At 47.6% G+C, this 24,693-nt stretch overlaps 1 protein-coding gene across 3 annotated transcripts in view; it reads right to left on the minus strand.

Annotated features, from left to right (window-relative positions):
- The window catches only part of TMCC2 (transmembrane and coiled-coil domain family 2), a 76,884-nt gene that overhangs the window by 17,951 nt on the left and 34,240 nt on the right, over positions 1-24,693 (minus strand). The window contains exon 1 of one of the 3 annotated variants that reach the window (XM_034767184.1): positions 2,054-2,524. The exons of the other annotated variants lie outside the window; for them this stretch is intronic. Coding sequence (XP_034623075.1) covers positions 2,054-2,095 — 42 coding nt within the window. The 5' untranslated portion in view covers positions 2,096-2,524. Of the gene's footprint in view, positions 1-2,053; positions 2,525-24,693 lie in introns of those variants that run through there. 3 annotated transcript variants of the gene reach the window in all.

Consider the following 24,693-nt stretch of genomic DNA (forward strand, 5'->3'; position numbering starts at 1 on the left):
GCCCTATGCTGAGGATTGAGATGATCTTTGACTATACAAAGAAATAAAGCGTTTTCTCTAAAATCAGACATGTTCCTTCTTCAGTCCTTGCCCACATCCATGGCCAAGAGAGAGATTACAAATGTGTGGAGGGAGGGGGGAATGGCAGATTCCCCTTTTTGGGGTGTGATAAGGACCCCGATTTCTAAAGATATTGTTAAGATCTGCAAAGACCTTTGAAGATGCAGAGAAAGCCTGTGTCCCCTGCTTGTATGTTTTGCAAAGCCCTGGTGCTTGGCCAATAATAACATCAAGCCATAATTGTTATACACAGTAATAGACTAGGAGCAAGAATGTCATTGAATTACAAACTGCCACAGGATTGAAAGCCACCTGCTGCAATATACTCTGGAGGGAGTTTTACTGTTTTTTTTTTTAATTTCTAGGTGCAATCCTAGCCCCAGTGAAGCCAGTGGGAGTTTTGCCATCTACTTCCATGGGGCCAGGATAGAATCATAGGACTGGAAGGGACCTCGAGAGGTCATCTAGTCCGGTCCTCTGCACTCAAGACAGGACTAAGTATTATCTAGACCATCCCTGACAGGTGTTTGTCCGACCTGCTCTTAAAAATCCCCAATGATGGAAATTCCACCACCTCCCTAGGCAATTTATTCCAGTGCTTAACCACTCTGACTGTTAGGAAGTTTTTCCTAATGTCCAACCTAAATCTCCTTTGCTGCAATTTAAGCCCATTGCTTCTTGTCCTATCCTCAGAGGTTAAGAAGAACAATTTTTCTCCCTCCTCCTTGTAACAACCTTTTGTGTACTTGAAAACTGTTATCATGTCCCCTCTCAGTCTTCTCTTCTCCAGACTAAACAAACCCAATTTTTTCAATCTTCCCTCATAGCTCATGTTTTCTAGACCTTTCATTATTTTTGTTGCTCTTCTCTGGACTTTCTCCCTATCTTTCCTGAAATGTGGCGCCCAGAACTGGACACAATACTCCAGTTGAGGCCTAATTAGCACAGAGTAGAGTAGAAGAATTACTTCTCATGTCTTGCTTACAATACTCCTGCTAATACATCCCAGAATTATGTTTGCTTTTTTTTTGCAACAGCGTTACACTGTTGACTCATATTTATCTTGTGATCCACTATGACCCCCAGATCTCTTTCTGCAGTACTCTTCCCTAGGCAGTCATTTCCCATTTTGTATATGTGCAACTGATTGTTCCTTCCTAAGTGTAGTACTTTGCATTTGTCCTTATTTAATTTCATCCTATTTACTTCAGACCATTTCTCCAGTTTGTCTAGATCATTTTGAATTTTAATCCTATCCTCCAAAGCACTTGCAACCCCTCCCAGCTTGGTATCGTCCGCAAACTTTATAAGTGTACTCTCTATGCCATTATCTAAATCACTGATGATAATATTGAAGAGAACTGGACCCAGAACCAATCCCTGTGGGACCCCACTCGTTATGCCCTTCCAGCATGACTGTGAACCACTGATAACTACTCTCTGGGAACGATTTTCCAACCAGTTACACACTCATCTTTTAGTAGGATTTCACCCTTTGCCTTCCTTTTTCACAACGAGACTTCTCGATGCCCCGTAAGCTGACCAGCTGTGTATCCCCTTTACTATTTGTATTATGCTCACACTGGGAGACCCTCAACCAAGGTTGGGGCCACATTGTGCTAGGTGCTGTATAGACATGAAGCGAGAAGCAGCCCTGCCCCAAAAAGCTAACAAAGGAAGGATTTTTACCCCATTTCACAGACCGAAAATAAGTGACCAGTACAAGGTCCCATAGAGAGTCTGTGGCAGAGCCAGGGATTTAAACCAGGTCTCCAGTCTGGTGCCTTCACCATATACCCATTCCTCCTCTGTCATTCACCTCTCTCTCTACAAACAGAATAAGAAACCTCCTTCGGGGCATGGCCCTTAGAGGAGCTTAGAATGCCAGGTACTTGGCACATCTCAGGATCACACCCAGCCCCCTCAGCCTTTTACAGCTGGCAGTACCAACGGTTTCTCATTCAATCCACCCAGATCAGCATTTACAGGGTACCTTCCATTTTTCATCTGGATCCACCAACTTCTTCCGTCTCATGGTAGTTCAGTCCTCATCGCTGAGCAGCGTGGAGAACCCAGCTAAGCAAGAGCAGGGAATACAGTCTGGGGTTGGTAAATGATGCCAGGGGACCCATCCCGAGCATGTATCGCTCTGTTTCAGGTGCCTTTCTGTACACTGGGGCAGGGGGCAGAAAGCCACGGGAACAAAACTCATCCAGTAGGCAACCCTGGAGAGAGCTGCAAACTCGCTTCATCCTTATTAGATCAGCACATTTTAAAAAAAAAACCTTGTAGACTTTGCAAACTGCGGCTGCCAGGCTATTCTTAGCCGTTTGGTTGCTCCTGTCCTTTTCCAGGCCCAGAGCCCCGGGAAGGCTTCACCCTTGTCTCTTATCGGCTGGCAGGAATTGGAAGCGGCAGGAAATGGATTTTTTTTTTTCCAGCTGTATATTGCTATACGCGGTAAAGGATAAAAGCAATTTTAAAAAAGAAATAAAACAACCCGAGATAGCAGCTCCGACAAAAGCTGAAAGAGGAAACGGGGCTCGAGCAATTAACTGGAGAAGTTGCTCAACTTTGTTTCCGTAAAATGCATAATTATGGTCATTTAATTCCCTTTTTTGTCAAGTACACAGCCCACACTGAGACGGGGGGGGGGGGGGAGGGAGAAGTGGTCACTGGAAAATACTCCAGGTCAGCAGCATGACAAACTTCTAGCAGTAGGCGATGGCCTTGAAAATCTATTGGCTTGCAGTGGTTCTAGAGATGGATATTCTGTAGGGTGGGGTCATTTAACAGGAAGGCTGGCTGATTCCCAGACTTCTGGGCCAGATTAATTCAATGGAGGGACGCTAATTTATACCAGCTGATGTTCTGGCCCTTACTTTCTCCCAGCCTCATGGTCAACTAAGAGGCTGGAACAACAGCAAATGCATAGAAAATACCCTAGGGCCCAGATTTTTAAAGGTATTAAGCATTGCTTCGCTAAGCATTGAAACGCCTAATTGATTTAGGAGCCTAAATCTCCTTTTCAAAAGTGATTCAGGCACTTGGGAGATAAAATCCCTAGACGGTCAATGGTATTTTGGCTCAGAAATCCCTTTTGGGAATGAGATTTATGCTCTGAAATCAGTTAGGCATTGCAACGCGGAGCACGCCACCCCCTAAATAACTTTAAACATCTGGGCCTAGGTCCCTAAACAGTGTGACCTAGTGGCCAATACCCAGGAGACCGAGGCCAATATGTTCAAATGTGAGTGGCCAAAATTAGGCCTCTATATCCATATCTCAGTACCCAACGCACTCGCCTCTGCGGAAGCTGTTTGGGTCACTTCTTTAAATGCACTGACTTGGACAACCGTGGCTAACAACTGGTGCTAGCCTGCAGGTCTCTACAGGGGTTTGCACCTATTGAGCTAATCAGGATTTACTCTTAATTAATGTCCTGATCTTCACTTAGGGGTGCAGTTATACTGCATCAGGGTTATTCACAAGTACAGACAAGGCCAGCCAATCCCCGTGGCATTACCCAGAATAAAAGCCACGGGTTATTGAGAATTCTCTAATCTCTACCTACACATACGTTCACTCCCCCATATAGATATATGTGCGAGAGAGACAGCATGCTTGAGCGATCCATGCTAGCGGAGACCTAGCACTGCACTCAGATGCCCCTGAAGACATGCTGAGAACTGCCAGACGATGCTCCACCAAACACCTTCTGATGGGGAAATCAAATTGCTCACGGAGCCAGGGAAGCTACACTGCACTTAAGGCAAAGCAGCATGGTTAATGCTCGCTTTTTAGACAGACGTCCCTGGACTCAAGCGGCACATCAAAGAGGCAGCAGCATTGACGAAAGGGAGATTAAAGGAGTACCACACCCTGCCTGGCATGTATTATTCAAGCTTCCTGTCTCTTTCAGAAAGAGCAGGGCACGTCCGACTGGAGAAGTTCCATCAGGGGTCACGGCTCCAAAGTCGTTGGCTTTCTATGTTAATCGTTTAATAAGAAATCCCATTTCACGCTGCTTCGTTAAATTAGCTGGGGCACCGATGTCATTAAGTGAGGTTAAAAGGTTGACGTGGAAACGAGGCAGAGCCAGACAGTGCAAAGTCACTTTAAAGCAGCACCAAGGGAATAATCCTGCCTGGGGAAGGGGGAAAGAAAGCAAAGAAAACACTGCCTCTCTGCACCAGACAGCCTCTCTCTGTCTGACTCTGCCCCTGATGGTGTAAACAGCCCAGCGGATTACAGACTTAAAACCGGGAGGCTGGCATTGTTGAAATACTGAATGCAGGCAGTTGGCCACCTTCGGACCAAATTTATCCTTCACAGCCATGGCTGCTCTACCTGACAAATGGGTATCTGCCTCTTATCTCTCTGCACCGCTCCCATTAGTGCCAGTGGGTACTCTCTCTCGTGTGTGAACTCTATTACAATGAAGCCCCTCGTCCCGACTTTGTTCTCTCCTACACAGATATAAACACCCAAATTGTGAGCTCACTGGGGCAGGGACTCTCTCCTTCCTTACTTCTCTTCACAATGAAGCCCCAAGCCTCGAAATAATAACCAATAGCCCATGTAGAAGCGAGGGCGCTGCACTAGTTTTAACACACTGAACATCTGGCCTTGTAAGTCACTGTTGGTTTGTAGGGCTTGTAAGGCTTCGTTGGTTTTGATGGAGCTATGCCGGTTTATACCAGCTGACTACCTACTCATCCCGCCATTGTGGGGAAGTGGGGTTTGACGATTGCCTTAATCCAGTGGTTCCCAAACTTCAACAACCTGGGAACCCCTTTCGCTAAAATGTCAGGTCTCGCGAACCCCCTCCTAAAAATGAATATTTCCAGTGATTTTCTTCTTTACCTGAGTATAAATTATAAAAGCAGTGATCTTGGAAATACACAATTTGTTGTTATGACATGCTTATTGCAGAGTATTTGTTATTAATTATTATTGATCATTACAGTATTTTTATTACATTATGAAAACGGCAACTCTCTTCCAAGATATCACTTTCGTAGCTTGTATCACTTTGAATAAGATAAGCCTGTTATAAGACAAGGCTTCTATGTTTCATCAAGGAGTATCAGATGTGAAAGCATGAAGGTATTTAAGGAGCCAACTCAAAGAGTTCCTCCTACACAAGCATTCAGGTCTGGAGAAGTCCAGGCAAACAATGCACGTTACAACAAAGCTTAAACTTGTTCTTCATAATAATTTTAAAAACAACACTAGCTGCCTATTTAATTTTAAAAACAGCAAAAAATATCCACCTCCCTTTCCATTTCGTATAAGGAGTCTTGAAGTTTCAATCTCCTCAGTGTGATAGATCTGCTTGCTTTGATCTGCTTAGCTCATGGAAGTCCAGGGGCTCCGGGCTGTGCTGCCCAGGGTCTCTAGGGACAGCTCTGTCCACCATTAGGGAATTTTTTCCCAAGAACCCTGTGTAACATTTTGCGAACCCCCAGGGGTTCACGAAACCCAGTTTGGGAACCACCGCCTTAATCCATGACTCTGGTGAGATCCAGGCAGGGTGTTGGAGGACGTGCAAGAAGCAAGGATCTCCACTGATGTCTGGTGGCGTCTCCAACTAAGCAGTTCCCTTTACACGCCATTAAGCAGGCTCCGTTTCCAGACTGGGTGCCTGGTTTGTTTATCTTCTGACTGAATAGAAGGTGGAGCTATTTCAGGTGCAGACTTCCAACAGAACTGAAGAACACTTTTAAAAGATCAGTGGCAGGAATCAGCAGCGACTGAGACAGCTAGCAATTGTCTAAGGATGCTATCAGTTAATTCTTCTGCAACAAGAACAAGAACAAGGCCCTAAGATGATAAATCAGACAAGGGTGCTCATGAATGAGAACACTTCATTTTCCAGAGAACAAAAGCAACCTCTATGCTTTTGTGTCCGCCTGCCACTCTCCGCAAGGAAAACCCGCCTAGAAACTAGGAAACAGCTTGGGTTTCCAGGGAGGGGCCAGATCCTGCTCTCAATGCCTCTGAAGTCAGTGGAGTTATTCTGGCATCATTCGTGGCAGAATTCAGCCCAGGGCATTTGCCCTGAATTGCTCTGTGGGGAGAAGGGGATGTCTGCACTTGGCAGACAGTTCCGTGCCCGAAAGCTGCAACGTCCCGAGATTCATGCAGATCTCTGAGTGGCTGGAGAAGTCAGGAGCCTCTGCAGGAGCTGGGAGTCCCCATCCTGAGCCCTGGGACCCATGCTGCCATGATAGCAGCTGCAATCACCCACTTCAGAGGGGGGTTTGCAGCTACATACATGAGCATGGTGGAGGGAGGAGCTGTTCCCTAGCTCTTACTTCAGACTACATCCCCTAAGCTATGATGCTCCTACCAGCTGGAGAGGCACTGCTGCTGGTGCTCTTCCCCTTCCACATGCTGTGCATGGTGGAGGGAACATGAAGCCTTAGTCTTTAATCTCCAAGTAGTTTCTCCCCTCCATGGGGCTACAGCTCAGGAGCGTGGAGTGGGGGGATTCCCTGGACCCGTTAGCCCACACCCCAGTGCAGGAAGGCTTTGCACTTCCTTGCTTAGCACAGAAAGCGGCTTCCTCAGCCTGACCTGAGACTGACACCGGAACAGCGCAGACTGCCCGGGCGCTGAGCCTGCAAGCCCCTGGGCATGAGGACAGCCCTGAAAGGCTGCTAACGTAATGAGACAGGACAAGCAGGCTGGCTGCTAATGGCAGAATCGAGGGGAAATGTCTGAGAAAACCCGACTCCTGGATGACTGTGTAAACAGCATGGAGGGAAGCGGCAAAGCAGCTCATCTTCGTAAGCTGGAAAGGGGACGCAGTCACCATTCAGGGAGGTTTACAAGGACACTGAGGCCGGACACCACTTTTATTGACTGTTTGGTGAAGGAAGCTTGGCCAGAGGTAGGACACCAGCCTGGGGCTCAAAAGATGCGGGTTCCACTCCCTATGCGGCCACAGATGCCCTGAGTCACGTTGGGCCAGTCACACAACCCCTTAGTTTCCCACGTGTGTAATGGAGATAGCAGCACTGGTCTACCTCTCAGGTGTGTTTGGAGGATACATACATTAAAGATCTTGAGGTGCTTAGATACGACAGCGCTGGGGGTGACCCATAGGTGCTGGAACTAGGGGGACTGGGGGCGCTGCTGCACCCCCTGGCTTGAAGTGGTTTCCATGATATCCAGGGTTTACAGTTTGGTTCAATGACTCTCAGCCCCCGCCACTGTACAAATTGTTCCACCACCGCTGGGGCCAGCTAAGTACCTAAGACAGAAGGCGTTGGGTCAACTGTCAGATAAACAAATCTGAGATCCAGGCTGACCTTAAACCTTAATTTTCCCGCCAGCTTCTAACAATCCACACTTCACACACGTGCGCAGGCAGGAACGAGCATACACACAAGCACCCATGAGAATCTAGCCCCACATCGCGCTTGGCAGGACTGTAATCTATAGAACATTAACACTTCATTTCCGGCTTCCAAGTTCTCTGCAGGAACCTGAGACCCAATGGCAGGTCACGTATTCTGGGAGACAATTACTGTTCTCATCTGGAAAGCGGCTTTGCAGATACCAGGGGTGTGTGGGTGTGTGAGAGGAAAAGACAACTGCCGCATGTGATGTAATCGGACTAAATGGAATAATAATAATAAAAAAAACTCCAGCAGTAGGACAAGATTTTCAGGGCAAAGCTGTTTTAAAATCATAACGATCAGCCACATCTGGGGAGTTGTTTTGTTTTTCATTTTCAGCCTATGACAAATATTATCATTTTAGGTCTAATCTTCAATAAGGGCTTGATCCAAAGCCCATCAAAGCCAATGGGAGCTGTGGGGGCTCAGTGCCCCTGAAAAACCAGGCCATTTCTATTTGGGTGCCCAACTTTAGGCAGCCAGGTTTGGGCTTTTTGGCTGGCCCTCGACAGCTGAGCATCTCCCTTTCTTTGCCTTGTGCTCTCTTTGTTTGGTTCTGTTCCATTCTCTATAGTTTCTTATACCACATTCATCACCTTCCAGTAGTGCAGGGAGCCATGGGACTAATATCTGTCACGTATTGTTTGTATTGTCCCCGGGTCAGCAACTGGCAGCAGGATACTGGACAGCTTACCTCCCAGTCTCCCAGGTCGGCTGGCTCTTCGGTGGCTTATGTGAAATGGATTCAGTCCAACTCCTTTTGAAAAGAGGTCGATATCACCACAGCTCCCATCGCTGGCTCTGATCCTGTGCAGCACTGAGGGTAGGTCTACGCTGCAATTAGATACCTGTGGCTGGTCCATGCCAGCTGACTTGGGCTCATGGCACAGGGCTGTTTCACTGAGGTGTAGACATTTGGGCTTGGGCTGGAGCCCAGTCTCTAGGACCCTGCGAGATGGGAGGATCCCCGGGCATGAATGTCTACACTGCAATAAAACAGTCCCTTAGCCCAAGTCCCGCAAGCCCAAGTCAGCTGGCACAGGCCAGACGTGTGTTTCTAATTGCACTGTAGACATACCCCTGAGTGCCCTCAACTCCAGCTGGAGTCAATGAGAGTGGAGGACACGTGACACCCTACAGCCCAGCGCCTACCATCAGTGCTAGCAGACCCCATTGGTGGCAGACTCAGCAGATAAAATGGTGTCGATGGGGCTGGAAACCAAAGTCTCCTCTCCCAAGAGGGCTTCTCCAGGGCAGGGCTAAAACACACCAGCAGGGGGAGCATGGGAGTAAACTGCCCTGCTTCCCCGCATGTTGTAACTTGTCCTGAGGCTAGCAGAATTTGGTGTCCGGGGCTGTCTACCCTGCCCCTCTCAGGTGAATGCAACTCACAAAGCTCTGCTCTGTCTCAGACGCATAGCAACCCAGAGGGAAAACCAACCTGGTTATTATTTTCTAAGCAAAAGGCTAGTACAGCTTTCAGCACTATTAACAGGCACTGCCATTTAAATCCCAGCAAACCTAAATGACTGCCCAGTGGATTTAACAGAGGGATTACTGAAAGCCGCACTTTCCATACACGAGGAAAGCCTTTCAAAAGTCAAAGCAAAATTAAACTTCCATTTGTTTCCCATCATTTCTTTTCCAAGGGAGGCTAAGGAGTAAGTGGGGGGTTAGTGTGCATCTGGTGAGTCTGTGGGATGCAGGAGGAAAAACAATTCTTATAAACACAGTTTGAACCAGGAGAACGAAGTTCTGCACAAAGCTCAATCTAATAAGCTGAGCAAACATTACCTTAAAGGCCACAGCGGGGGCACAGTTATGAAACGTTGATTTACTATCGCTGTTACGATGTCACTGCGGTTTGGATGCAGGAAAGCTAGGAGGACAGAGCTTGGGTAGACAGCTGCTTTTGGGTCCTTTGCGAGCTCTCCTGAGAGCTGAGAACTTCCTGAATCCCAGGATTCTGTGCTGCCCTGCCCTGCGGCCTCTCTGGTACAACGGTTTGAGTCCTACTGTGCACTGAGTGTGCATTTATGAGTAGTCTATAAAATGCCCGATGTTTTAATAAACGGTCAATCAACTGAAAGCTCCACAGGTTCTCTAGTGATGGACACCTGTGCAAAATGGCTTGTGAAGTGTCACCATTCTGATCCAGTCACACAGCAGGGCATTGTGTCACTTGAGGGACCAAGTGGTTTCGATGATATAATGTGAAGGCACCATGGGGTCCTTGTGCGTATAGTGAGGAACCTTTGAGGCTCTTTGCCCTTGACGGAACAACCCCAAAGAACGCAAGAATTATTGTTGCTGGTGCCTGCTCTTCCTGTAATCAATGCTACATTACTCTTCCATAGCACTGCTCATCTGAGGATCTCAAAGCCCTTCACAAACATTAATGATACTTGCAACAGTCTTGTGAGTTAGGTCATTATAATTAGCCCTGTATCATAGATGGGTGCACTGAGGCAAAGGAGTGGAACAGAGAATAGAACCCAGGAGTCCTGACCCGCAGTCCCTACTGCTCTAACCATGTATGCCACATTCACCTCGCAGAGCAGAGAACAGAACCCACTCCTGACTCCCAGTTCTTCACTGCTGTAAAACACTCTCCTTCCATGGCCAGGAACAAAGCCCAAAATGCCCAGACCCCCACCTCTACTCTCTGAGCACTCTGACTATCACTGCTAATGCCGCAGCACTGCCTAAAGCATACAAGAGCGGACTGTGAAGAAAAGTTAACAAATTAGATAGTAACAGATTCCTCCTCCAGTTCACTAGCTTGAGAATATTTCTTTTATTTAATCTGGGGAGCTGAAATCAGAGCTTTCCACACAGTCATAGATGCCCTGAAATCAAACATGCCAGTCGATTTTATTTATTCATGGAAGCCTTTCTCAGTTCTTCAACGAGCATTAGAAATATAACTACTGACTGCCCCTGCAAATCCATGTCTGTTTTAGAATGATCTTTCCCTCGACATTACTGTAAGATCAACAATTGCCAAGACCTACCTCCATCTCACGAAGGATACAGGAACCCAAAGGTTAGTCCACATGGGCTTTTCTGCTGCTTCGCCTTAGACAAGCTGAACTGGAATGTGATGTGCCAGTGCAAACCTGATACATCGTGCCGACAGCTCTCCCTGCCATGCTGAGCAATGCTGGCTGGGGGAACATGCCCATCCAATTACCTGCGAAGTTTAGAAGAGAGGGAGGGAACGAGGGGTATGTCTAAACTACAGCTGCTACAGCAGCACAGCTCCTACACTGCCGTGCTATAGTGTAGGTGCTTCCCGTGTTGACGGAAGGGGTTTTTCCGTGGCTGTAGCTAATCCATCTCTTCGAGAGGCGGTAGCTAGGTCAACAGAATTCTTCTGTCAACCTCGCCGTGCCTATGGAGGGGGATAGGTCAACCTAACTATATCGCCCAGGATGCAAAATTTTTCACAGCCCTGAGCGATTTAGCTAGGTCAGTCTAATTAGATTGACTCCAGTTAGAACTGAACAACTAGGGCTCTGTTCCACCATTCCAATGCACTCAAAGCTCCCACTGAATTCCCTGGGAGTTTTGAATGAGTAGGGACTGCAGGATTGGAGCCAGGCTGTTTTGCCCGACTAAGGACTGCTGAATCAGTACATCTACTCTATCAATGCTGTTTAAAATCCCAAACATTATATTAGCTAGACACTTAGAGAGACATAGTATCTAACTAACTACCTGTGTATCTAGGTGCTTGTACTGCACCTATTACCGTACTACCTGAGCACTTAACACAGCAGGTATTACTATTACGTGCCTATGGTCTCAAACGGGTACTTCCTCAAGGTGGTTGGCCCACCCCACCGCTCGCGCCACCATGGCTATCTTCTATTTTTGGCGCTCGAGCTTGTACTGAGCTAGCGCAACCACGTCTCCTTGAGCTGGCAGCTGGCAGTGTAAACATACCCTCACTCTGACACTGGTGTGACTCCACTGAATTTCATGGGACTTCCTCCAGATTTGCTCCAGCAGACATGAGATCCAAAGCTGATCCAGCGCCATCTCACTCTTCTGATGTCTCATTTCATTTCTTTTTTAAATTGTAAATGAGGACAAGGTGCAGCCAAATAAGGGATGAAACGAGGGAGAAAACGCCTCTACCAATCTAGGAAGAGGAATGTGTTTGTTTCTATAAATTGCCATATTCTCCTGTGACAGGCGTAGCTTGTGGGCACCTGAGCCAGTCTCTGCAATCGCTGTGTTTGTGCTTTGCTGAGTGAACATTTTGGCATTTCTTCAGCAAGCGAGCCCCAGTTCTTTCCCAATGCACCGAGCAGCAAAGCTATTAACTAATCCTGACACAAGTGGCTGGGTAGGGGTATTTTTCTGATAAGTCATTTTGTTGTTGTTGGGTTTGTTTTTCTCAGGCTGGATTTTGTTTTTTTAGATAAGGGAAAGTGTGAGACGCTGTGATGCTTGGGTGTTCCCTGCTTAGTGAATCACCCTGTCTATCTATGCACGAGAGGTAGCACAAGTGTCTCCTCGAGCTGGGATTCACACGCCCCACTCCAAATGTAGATGTGTCCCGAAGGAGACCAGCTTCACTGTAGTTAGAGATGGGGCCCAAAGTAAACACCGTGCACCATGTCATCATGGAAACATGTCTAATGATTGTGGCTGCCTCCATTTTTGGGTGACCAATTTGAGACACCGGAACTTCAGAGGACGGGTGCTCAGAACGGTCTGAAAATTGGGCCCTTTTAAGGTGTCCCAGGTTGGTGCACTGACAATCACTAGCCACTTTTGAAAATCTAGGTTTAGGTTTGAACGTCCCCAAACTTTAAGGGAGTTTGGAACCTAAACCCAGCTCTTTATAGTGAGGCAAACCAACCCACTAGAGCCAAACGCGCCCAAGCTTTGGGTTGTCCAACAATCCATATCAACGGAGTACAGTATATCAGAAGCATTTACACACTCTTCTCATGCAAGCTACAAAGGCAAAGGTTCATTTCCAGTTCTCCATTAATCCCCCCCCCAAAAGCTACTAGAGACAACAGCTTCCAAGATGTTCTTTTCAATGCATTTAATTGTACAGTCCAAAACGATGAGCCGATCTTGTCCCAGATATGTGCTGAATGGGGAATCCAAGTAGATTCCTACACAGCTTATTTGCACTATAACATCATGATGCTGCAAGCGCTCAGCATGAATTTTTGTCTTGCTGCCCCAGGGGCAGAAAACGGTAGCCAAGGTGGCAACTCTATTGAATACTTATTATTAATCATGTTTATTCTGCGAGTGCCCAAGGGCCAACCAAGAGTGGGGTCCCATTCTGCTAGGCGCTGTACAAACACAGAGTTCCTGCCCCAAATTGCTTACAATCTGAACAGACAAGAGAGCCCCGAGGCGCAGGAAAGGGTATAAAACACAAGCACGCTGAACAACGTTATGGCGAGACATGGCCTTTTAGTGACACTTTTGGGGGGAAGGGAGTTACTTAGGAGGGGATCGGCTAAATGGAAAGAAAAGTGCAGGATAAAATATTTAGCTGTCACTGGGGCTTGCCTATTCTAGATTAAACACACCTTCCCCTGTTTACACCAGAATGGGTTAAAAAACCCAGTGCTCTAGAAGGCAAGGTGGTCCAGTGGGTACAGTAGCAGACTCACTTAGGAGATCTAGGTTCTGTTCCCAGCTTTAGGGTCAGCTGGTTGAGTGCCCTTGGATACATCACTCTCCTTCCTGTGTCTCAGTTTCCCCATCTGTGAAATGGTGATAATGATACTGTGACCCACTTTTGAGCAGTGCTGTGTGTTGTTATTCCATCTCTGATCACCCAGAGAATGGAAGACATTAGGACAAGTTCTAGCCAGCATTGTCGCTGCTCCCTTTGGCCCCGTCTACACTACGAAATGGATCTTGACCTGCTTTACCTGCTAGTGCGGGCAGCATAAAACCATCCTCTGTACTGACAGCACTCAAGACTCATATCTATCACCCCACAAATGCCCTGACCCCAAATCCCCATGCCTCCATGTGCTGGGACTGTGGGCTCCCCAAATCCTGCCACCACCAACCCTGCACAGCAGAAACTCTTATATTCTATTAAAAAAAACCCACACATGTTAAAGAGTGGCTGGCCCCTTTAAGAGGGAGTGGTGTTCAGAACTCCTGTGACTCACTAGCTGCTTCCCAGGTATGTGGGTCAGAGAAGGGGAAGGAGACAGGAAAGGCACGGTGTGACCTGTCTGAAAACGGAGGAGAGACGGAAGGAGCAGCAGAGTTACTCAAGGAAAAGAGCTGCAGGAAACCAGGAGAGCCATAACTGTGAGCTACTGGTGATGGGTGCTGAGGAAATGTGTGGAAGCTCAGGCTAGAGCTGGGGAACTCTGCCCAGTTGCAGGAAGGCGTATGTAGGGGCCCTTAGGAAGATGTGAAGAACCAGGGTGGTCGGTGAGAGCCAGGCAGCAGCAAGGGGTTGACTCTGGAGGGAGGTCCCCAGAAACAGGGGTAAAACTCACAGGCTAGGAGGCCTTGGGAGTGAAACACTGCAGGGAGCCCTCTTGAGGGAGACCTGATTTGGGGCTACAGGAGAAGACTTGTGGGCGAGAAGCGGGTCTTGGAGCTCTCAGGTAGATAGTATGGAGAGTGGGGCCCTGGAACAAGGGTCAGAGTGGCTAATGACTCTCGGGTGAGTGACCCTGGCATGGTGACCCTTGAATGGGATTGAAAAGCTGCTGTATTGTCACCTTGTTTCACTTTAGGGCTTGGGGAGGACCTGTTTTTACTATGAGGGATCTGCAGACTGTGGCACTTTACATGTACGAAAGTGGTTGAATTTGCTAAGAAAGGCAATTTTCCTTGGCCTGGGCTATAGAAAGGGGAAACTGAGGCAGGCATTCATGCGGTGCCGTGGCCATGTTGACAAGTTATGAGCTTTCGGTAGATACCTTACATGTTACTCTTTTGGGATAAATATCCTGCAAGACATGTGTTTGGTGTAATGAGTTTCTCAGGTCTGAAGTGACAGTTGCCTGCAAAGAACAGGGGACCCTTTGTCAAGTTGTCTTTCTGTCACAGCTGCCACTGAACGGCACCCCAGATGGAGGCTGCCCTCTTACAAACTAAGAGGGAACATTTCCCTTTTAAAAAGCATACACCCACTGGCAGGTCTGGCGACAGGTCCATGCACTGGCCGCCTGCATTATTTAATAGAAGGAACGCCTGCAATTTGCAGATAAGCTAAACAGTGTGAAAGGAGGAACTAGCCACAAAAGCAGCAGGCCTGTTGTCAGGCTGCATAGAGACCATAAACTGGCTGCAACTGGCCAGTCTCCAACTGGCAGAACCGTTTCTTATAAGTGCCCGCGTGCAGCTCTGACCTTCTGGGGGCATCAGGTCCTCAACAGCCTACTCTGCATATCTTGAAAGGGAGTGAAGCATCCTTAGATAGTTAATCCTTGCAAAAGGTGGCCCTGCAAAGAAGGTGGGATCCAAACTGCTCACAGAAAGAGGGAAACAAAATCACAAAAAAATAACATCTCCAACCTGCTCTCTGTATAAAAGAGAATCTGACCTCAGCAATACCCCCAGTAGTCCGAGGTCACCACTTTAGTGGCAGATCAGAACACTTGGGTCCATATTTATCCCTCAGTACCACTCCTGCTATCTCACAAAGTTGGGCAAGGGTGTAAACCAGGGAAGAACTCATCCCTATGCACATGTGATTTGCGTCTGCTTGTCAAAAGTAGAGTGCTGTTAACCACTAAGATGGTTAACGGCAGTTCATGTAATACGGTATACTCACAGCGCCTTTCATCTCAGGATCTCAAAGCACGTGATCATTAAGACTCACACCCCTCTGATGAAACTGACACACAGAGAGGTGAAATGACTTGCCCACACTGGGCCTGTGGCAGAGAGGGAAACAAAATCCTGTAGCCTTGAAACACCATAAACTGCTCTAACGACTAGGCGACATTCCCTGCCAGGTTCCATGGCCAATCCTTGCTCTGAGGAAAATGACCCATGCTGGCACCAGGAACTGATGTGAGTAAAGAATCTCAGACCCAGTGACAGTGACACAAAACATTCCAGCTGGGGACCTCTAGACTGAAGTTGTCATTCTGGCCCTACCCTCTTTCCTCTAACCATGTCCCAGCCTGGGAAGCGGGGGCCAGGATGTGGCTGATGCAGGGGCTAGCTATGCCAGCTCTGTGCCACACAGGGATTTCCCCAGCATGGGGGGAATTCTGCCGGCTAGTTACACTGGGCTTTCCAGCTCCATCATGACACATTTTTAAAAGACAGTTCAATCCTCTCCTTTTCTGGTGTGTGGCTTAAAAGCAGGGAAAAGGCTGACAAAATAAACCACGTGAATCAGTAGAACTCATAAAAATAAGAGAAGGGGTAGAGATGCAAAATTCAGATCTGGTTTTCAAACGACAAAAGTAGGTGAGGTTTGGCTATATCACACATGAAAAGTAAAACTCACAGGTATCCAAATACACCTCTACCTCGATATAACACTGTCCTCGGAAGCCAAAAAAATCTTACCGCGTTATAGGTGAAACCATGTTATATTGAACTTGCTTTGGTCTACTGGAGTGCGCAGCCCCGCCCCCCCAGAGCACTGCTTTACCGCATTATATCCAAATTCGTGTTATATCGGGTCGCATTATATCAAGGTAGCAGTGTACATATGTCCCTGGGTACGCAGCTTATTGAGTGATAGAGAGCACAGTTGTTAACCTGCTTGACACGGACTGAAAACCCTCTGCTGGAATTCCAGCACCTCAGTAATTCAAAAGCCCAGGTTAACAGAGTCTTTAAACTTTTTGATTTTTAATTCCACTGTTGGGTTTGCCGCTCCTGATAGAAAAGAAGAGCTTACCCAAATCCCCCCCACCATATCCAATTCCCAGCAGGCCAGGAAAAATCCCCCAGCACTGGAAACATGCACTGAATATCCCCTCCCTGCCCCATGCTGAACTTCCCCTTCTTTTTTAAGCTTTCTGGGGAAACCCTGGATTCAATTCTGCTCTCACTCACTGGAGTGAGATGCACTATAGCCAGTAGGGGATGCACTCATCCCTGCTTTTACGGGATGGTGATTACAACCGCAATTCAGAGCTGAGATTCTCCGTTCATGGCCCTGCTGTTAATTCTGATGCTATTGAGAGCCTCCTTAGCCTGCGAGCCAGTCCCACGGAACACATGCAAATCCCATGTCACCTGCCAGGCTCTTCTGGGTCAGTTTAGGAAAGACTGAGCTGCACAGACCTTCCCTCAGGATGTTCGAGCAACACTGATAAAAGCCCCAGAGCTCAGGATCACATCCTACACTTAGCCTGCGTCTGAGGGAACCTGGAAAGCGGCTTTATATGTTCAAGTTCAGGGGCAGGTCTAGTCACAGGAGATCACCTGTTTTGACATCCCCAGCACAAAGGAGGTTAGTGGGCCTCCTGGCCTGATAGGATGGAACGTGCACAAATGTTTCCTCTTAACGTTTTAACTCCTCCAGGGTTAGCAGGACTTAGAGGACGCACTAGTGCCAATGTTTTGCGGTGTCTGCCATCAAGGGGACTGACTGCACTTTTCACACATCCATTCACTTAGCCTCATGACCACCCTATGATGTGGGTAAGAATTACTACCCTCAGGTGGCAAAGAGCTCACCTAGCGCACCAACATCAGGGCTAGGAATAGAACTGAGTAGCCAGCCTCTGCTCTAACCAGTGTCACACTGCCATCTCAAAAGGCCTTATCGAGTTGTTTCTTACTTGGCCCCACAGGGACAGCGCCTTGGTGGGGATCCCAGGAGGTAGGATGGGGAAAGTGGATTTTTTTCACTAGGGTGTTGGCTGTTGGCCTTGCTGGTACGCTCCCCTCATCTTTAGCCCTGGCCTCTTGCTACCAGACATAAACCACTGCAAGAGCTACATACGTATTTCAGGCCCTGCTAATATGAGGCAGATTTTTCCAAAGAGTTCAGATCTCATTTAGGCACCTAAAGAAGTGGCTGGATTTTCAGAAGCATGGTGCACACTGGGCGCTGAACAATCTGACCTGAGCTCTTTTGAACCCTGGCCCCAAGCATCCACAATAAGCAAAGGGTCACCTAGCAATACAAGCCATACGCACCCAGCACTTTCAAGAGCACTCAGCCACACTGCCAAAAGCCTGTCCTCCAAGCTGCCAAATGCTGTGGCAGGGCCTAGCGGAAACACCTGAGGTACTCGATGAGATCAGAGCAGCTTCCAAATCAATGCCCGCCATTTAAAAAGTCAAACCATGGCAAAGCTCTGCAGCAGGGTAAAAGCCAAATACTCCCCCCATAAAGGAGAGAAAGCTGTGTCCTTAAACGTATGGGTTCACTAAGGCCACAATACTGATATATGCAGAGATCTGCAAGTTGACCCACTCCTATTCCTCACTGACCCCAGCCCTCTATAGACCTGTCAGCCCTAGTGCTCAAAGCATTACAAATCATCTCCCAGCCTGGGCCTTAAAATGCTGCAGCTGGGCTCCTTACAGACCTGAGAGCCAGCCCCTTAGCAGCCTACTTAACACGCACAGGTTCCAGGTTGGTCCTCAACCCTGGAAATCTTTTCCTTGTCCAAGCACAGAAGTAGGAAGGAGAGGAATGTACTTACAAAGGCTCCCACTAGGGAGTTTAATAGCAATATCCTTTTCCCAGGACAGGAGTCGGAAGGGTGCATTTCCGGCATGAGGACGCTCCAGTGGCTTCTGCAAAGCGTCTGGCCGGTGATCCTTGTGCTGGCAAATTCTTCTCCCTCTGTCATGGCTGAAGTTAAGGATTAGAAGGGTGAGCGGTGGCGGGGGACTAGGTATATCTACAATAAAAGAGAGCTATGTGTGCAGAGGCCGCTCTGTGGGGAACTGAAGCTTCTGTATCAGCAGCCAAGAACAACTAGCACAGGCAGGTGCCAGTGAGAACAGAGGGAACCCGGAGGCTGGGTGCCGGAGGGAACGCTCCATCCCTCTCACATTAGCTTTTCCAACTGCGTTCTGAGAACAAAATATCACTGTCAAGCTTGTTTGATCAGGTTGCCCTTTTCCCGCGAGACGCAGCTTAAGAAATAAACAAAAAAATCTAGTGATATTTAACAGTACAGAGATGATATGGGATAACTCTTCCACCACATGGAGCTAGCAGTAATAGATATCTACCAGCAGCAAAGTAAGAGTTCTCTCTTGTATGGTCTTTTACAAAGAGCGATTAATTAAGCCACGCAGTCTTAGAGGAAGGATGGTCTTGTGGCTAAGGAAATGGGCTAAAAAGCGAGCTATGGGCGGTCAATTCCCTCCTCTGCCACAGCCTCCCTGTGTGACTTTGGGCAAGTCACTTAATCTATCCTGTGCCTCAGTTCCCCATATGTAAAATGGAGATAAATGCATCACTTCTCCCACATGATGTCCATTTAAATTACAAGCTCTCCAGAGCATGGACTGTCTCCTACTACATGTAGGTGCAGCCCCTGGCACAATGGACTCCCAATCTTGGTTGGTGTCCAGGGACACTAGTAATAATGAAGTGTTATCATTCAGCTTCAAATCTCGGCAGGATTGACTTCATCCTTTGTATTTGGGCAAACTCCCACTGACTCTGAGGGAAGGTTTGCCCCAATAAAGGCCTCAGGATTTGACTGACTGAGAAATAAGTGCTCAAATGGAGAGGGTGGGTATGAGGGGTCGGCTTATACTTGACTCAGCCAGATGGGTCAGCTGTGGTAAACTGGGACTATATTTTTGCAGAGATGAGTCAAAGATGATCCCTTAAGTGTGGGATTTGCTACTTCCTGGGTGGGCCTCAGGGTGATGCTATTTAAGGCCCTGCTGACACTAGGGGCATGCCTGGAAAATTTCCCCCAGTTGTTACTATTTGGTCAGCTCCACCAGAGAAAACATTGGCAGCCTTGGAGCTGGTGGTGTTTAAAGCATCAGGGCAATTAGGCCTGCTCTGAGTAGTGTTAAATGACATGGCAGCCCAAAGCCCAGCTACTCCAGGACTCCCAGTGCTGCTAATAGCACCGGAGACGAGTTGGCGTTAGCAACAGAGGAGGATTTGTAAAACATTTTCCTAGTGTAGACAGGGCCATGAAGTAGGACGAAACTGGACAGACACAGGCTGTGAATGTAACGGGGGTGAGGAGTCTAATGGCGACCTAGTCGCTGTACAGGAATACCCTGGTTTGTTCATTCTGCCTTGGGTGCTGAGAGCCAAATTCTGCTCTCAGCCACAAAACCTCACTGGCTGAACTGGATTGCAACAGATGTAGAGGAGAGAACAACGTGGCCCTGGGAGTTTCTGAATGTACTGTTGTCTATCACCAAAAATCTTGCCAAGTCAGCTTTGGGAGGGTCACCTTCTACATGAGTTGGTGTATACTGCTATCTGTACAGTGGGCATACGATGCAAATCTATATTGACTGCACTCTTCAATGGAATCTGCATAGTCTCTTGTACCACTAACTGGAACAGCAAACAACAGCCATAGGTCAAACGAAGCTTTGCAACACCAAGTCTCTTCGCTACATGGTGCGTTGGTTCTGTAGCTACATCCCCTTCAGAATTAATTAAATGAGACTATCTAGGAGCAGTATCTAGCCTCTTCTTGTGAATTAATTTTGACCTCTTCTAGCACCTTTCATCCAAAGATCTCAAAGCACCTTACCAGCATGAATGAATGAAGTTCCACAATACCCCAGGAGGAGCTTATCAGTTTACAGATGGGGAAATGGAGGTGTAGAAAGTCTAGGTTACAAGTGGCTTCTGATGCCTCAATTTTCTTGGTGCCCTACTTAAAACAACGTTGGGCCTCATTTTAAGAAATGGCCTACAGCTCCCATTGACTTCCACTGGACTGGTAGACCCTCAACGCCTCTGAAAACCAAGCCCAAGTTGTTTCAAGTTGGGCACCCAGAAATTATAAACCATTCTTGACAATATGCGTCCCTATCTGACTTATCCAGGGTTACAAGGGAGCCAGTGACAGACCCTGGAATAAAAATGGCGGCATCCTGTCTTCTAGCCCCTGCTCTACCACATTTCCCTTCTAAAGGGAATAAAACCCAGTGGTGTGGCCTGCCCATCTCCTGCTCTACTCACTAGACTGCGCTCCCGCTCATAAATGGCTAGATCAGTCTCTGTACACTCCATTCAAATTAATGGACGCTGCACTCTTGAACTGAGGGGAGAACAGGCACTGGTAACTTCAGAAAAGAATCATGAAACAAGCAGACACAATGAACTGATCTCTCCTTTCCCAGGGTGGAGGAAGCACTCAAAGAGCACATCCAAAGAACAATCCATGCTGAGGATGTTGTATCTATAATGCATTCACTTGCCCTGCTTGCTTTGATTTCCCTGCAACATTGGTATTATTCATTATCAGGGCCGGCTCCAGGGTTTTGGCCGCCCCAAGCAGCCAAAAAAAAAAAAAAAAGCCGCGATCGCAATCGCGATCTGCGGCGGCAATTCGGCGGAAGGTCCTTCACTCTGAGCAGGAGTGAGGGACCGTCCGCCGAATTGCCGCCGAACAGCTGGACATGCCGCGCCCCTCCGGAGTAGCCACCCCAAGCACCTGCTTGCCAAGCTGGTGCCTGGAGCCAGTCCTGTTCATTATTATTAAATATCTGCGAGGTATTGCTGGGGTGGATTTATTCTATGAACCTCAGCATAAAATATCCCTGAGATCTGCAGCTGTTATGAAATCACAAGAAAGGCATGTAGCAGAAATTCCCCAGGTCTGGCTAACGCTGCTGCTGCAATCAATTTACATTCTCCAGCTAAGGGGGTGGGGACACGAGTCCGGGGCTGGGAGGGGACATGAGGCAGGGGCCAGATTACATCATTTTACCCTGTTTTCTTTTCTCAAGAATGGTTTGACTCTTAGCCCCTTTCTCTGTGACTTTTAAACCACTAACATTTTCCGAAGGTCCTGGGGTGACTTACCCTTCGCCTCCCTTGAGCACCGCCTACTTGGGTAAGGAATTAAGCCTCACAAACAGTTATCCTCATTTTACAGATGGGAAAATTGAGGCACACTGACCCAAAATCCGACATGAAGCCTAAGCCACAGTTAGAAGCCAAGTCCATAGGTACCTATGTGAATTAGGTCAGATTTGGGAGGCAGTGTTGCCTAGGGGATAGAGCACAAGACTGGGCCTCAGGAGACCTGAGCTCTATTCCCAGTTCAACCTCTGGCCTGCTAGGTGACCTTGGACAAGTCATTTCCCTTCTCCGTGCCTCAGTTTCGCCATCAGTGGGGACAATGCTACTGAACCTTTGTAAAGTGCTTTGAGAGCCACAGTGCTATTATTATTGATCGTTACAAGGTGCTGAGCACCTCAGCTCCTATTGACTTCAGTGCAATTTGTGCATGCTTTGCCCTGCTGAAACACGGGGTGCTTATTTAGTGCAAAATATAGGCATAAGAGCTTAACGTTAGGCTCCTTCCTACATTGGCCTGGATCCTATACCTACAACCATCCTTTCTCCTAGCAAAAATACTGAAGGTGGGCGCTCAGTGCTGATTTCACTATCATCACCAAGCAAACTCTGATGCGACCAAGAGGGAGATTGACTTTCTATTTTCTTTACAATTTTAAAATGTGCTTTGACAATCTGTTCAGCTATTAGTGTCCCAGGCTGTGTCAACCTATCCAGTTGCTGTGGTTTACTCCTAAAACACAGGCAAATCACTACAATGAACCCTTGCTACTTTGTTCTTTGCTAACCCACCAGCCTGATCGTTCTCCTTACAAAAGCGGTGGTCTCATCCCACTGCTGAGTACAGATTTAACAGCTAGGAGCGCAGCAGTGAGTTCTCATGGTTCTATGACTTCACGGCCCAAATTCAACCATGGAGTAACTCCACTGGCTTCTAAGGAATTACACCGGGAAACAACTGGGCCCCATTCCTTAACAAAAGAACATTTATTATTACACTATAAATAATTGAGGGCCAGATCCTTAGGTGGTGTAATAGCTCTAGTGAGGATCTGGCCCTTAAAATAAACCACATTTGTCAGATTCAATCAGCAATGCAACATCATAGGATTCAGCATCCTGAAAATATACATATATTTAAATCACACTCGCTAGCTGACACCTTACTTCATAAAACACACAATCCACTTTCGGTTTGCCAACGGTTAGGGTGAATTAACGAGGCTCCTCTGTGCTAGCGGGTCCATCCAACATTGAACATGTTTCAGTCTAAGCCAGCTGGCTTCCTCTCTGCTCCCATCTCATTCCAAGCTACAAGCAATAGGCAAAGGATACTCCAAGGGTGCTGGGATTCCTGGCATCCCCTGTCCGACAGCTCAAAGCACTGGGGTATTTCTGCTCATTCTTCAGACACAAAATTGCCTCCTGGAAATGAAGTCTCCTTTCACCATCTTCTCGGCTTTAAATTCTTCCCCTCCTGAATTTGCTCGGCGTTTGGTCTGACTCAGGAAGAGTCACTGCCTGACGTGCAAACCCCTCTGGCTCTCTCCAGCTCTGGAGCATAATCTTTCACTGGACAGTTGTTAATTCTGACAAGTTCTACGTAACCTGATCCTTAAAAGGGGGAAAGCTCCCCCGCCTTGAAACCTAATTCCATCAGATGCCAGCTGGCGCTGAGGAAGGAGCCACTGCTGTGCCCGGTCCGTCACAGCCAACAAGAACGCGCCTTGTCAGAAATGATGAACTTTGACTGACTTTCCTGAACTCCCCGCCCTAGGCTGCACTGCAGATGGCTGAGCTATCTCCACTGAAGACTTCTCAGGACTTTCAAGGCTGAGAAATGGTCAGTCCTCAATGTTACCGGGACCAGTCTGGAGTTTTCCATATAAGACCAACTACGAACTGGAGCAAAGGTTGTGACCTAATATCTAGGGAAAAATTCTTCCAAGGAGGTCTCTCCAGAACACAATCCCTGTGTTAAAGGGCCTGATCCAACTAAACTCTCCCATCGAGTTTGGTGGGCTTTTAATGAGGCCCTAAAAGCAGAGACATAACTCTGGTCTTTCCAGAATTTCTGGGCTCAATGGAGTAGGAGCAAACATAGTCCCATAATGACAAAGGATTGGGTAGAATTCAGCAGACAGCATGCTGAAGCGACAAAAGGCAGCAATTTTGAGAAGGAGCCGTGCACCTGAACAAACACTGCTATGGACTCCCAAAGAAGCAGAAGAGGACGAAACGGAAGGCTACAGAAAACGTGTGACGAACAGGGCATCTGGATACTCCATTTAAATTAGAGAGGGAATGGGAATCGGGACACCTGGGCTCTATTCTCAATTCTTCATGTTTTGCGGCACTTATTGTCACTGAGCCTTTAATGTGGACAACACACAGGACCTCGATTTTTAAGGTTTCATATGCAAGACCCGCCACATGGGAAACCACACGGGAACCCATGATCCTTAGGCCCCCTAAAACTGCCCAAACTCTGAGAATCCTCAGGCAGGTAATACCATTTACGCAGGGATTGGCACAATGAAAGCAGCTGGGTGGGAGGGTGTGGACACTGATGAGGAAGAAGAAAAGATGATTGTGAAGCTAATGGTTGCCTTTTGTTACATTTGAGGCTACATGAACAGGGCAAGAGTGTAAGTAATAACGGGGAACGCTGGGGTCAGGAAGAGAATATTAAGACTGCCACGGAGCTCTCCTATTTTTGTGAGTTAGTATAAACAGAGAACGCAATTTCATCCCCCTGACTGCTGTTTACTGCAACCAAAATACAGCACCCTATTTCACCCCAGAGGTGATTGCATTTCACGACACCCTTGTGTACAGTCACTGTATCTGTTTGTGACGTATTCTGGGCTCTTCTGTATTGAAACAGCTTGGTATAAAGTCATCAGGTCAAATTCCCCAACACCTATTGGCATCCACGTAGTTACACCAGGGATAAGGCTGACCCATTACATTCAGAAATGGATCTCTCTGTCTACTCAGAAGCTGATCTGAAGTATTAGCCCCCACCTGTCTAATGACTGAAGTATCTGAAAAGCATGAAGGTATCACTGCTGGGTGGGGGAGGGAGGAGGAAGGAGGAGAAAAGAGACCACAGCTGGTGCTGTCATTTGTTGCTGTAATTTTATCCTGTCAAGAGAGCCAAGGGCAGCCGTGCCAAGAGCCTGACTGAAGCATTTCAATGCGCTGACAAAAAATTCAGTGCTGCTGCTACTGAGACTGGCTTCTGCCCCATGGCTCTACAGGCCC

The sequence above is a fragment of the Trachemys scripta genome, chromosome 4 (genome assembly GCF_013100865.1).
Source record: "Trachemys scripta elegans isolate TJP31775 chromosome 4, CAS_Tse_1.0, whole genome shotgun sequence".
NCBI classification, from domain to species: domain Eukaryota; kingdom Metazoa; phylum Chordata; order Testudines; family Emydidae; genus Trachemys; species Trachemys scripta.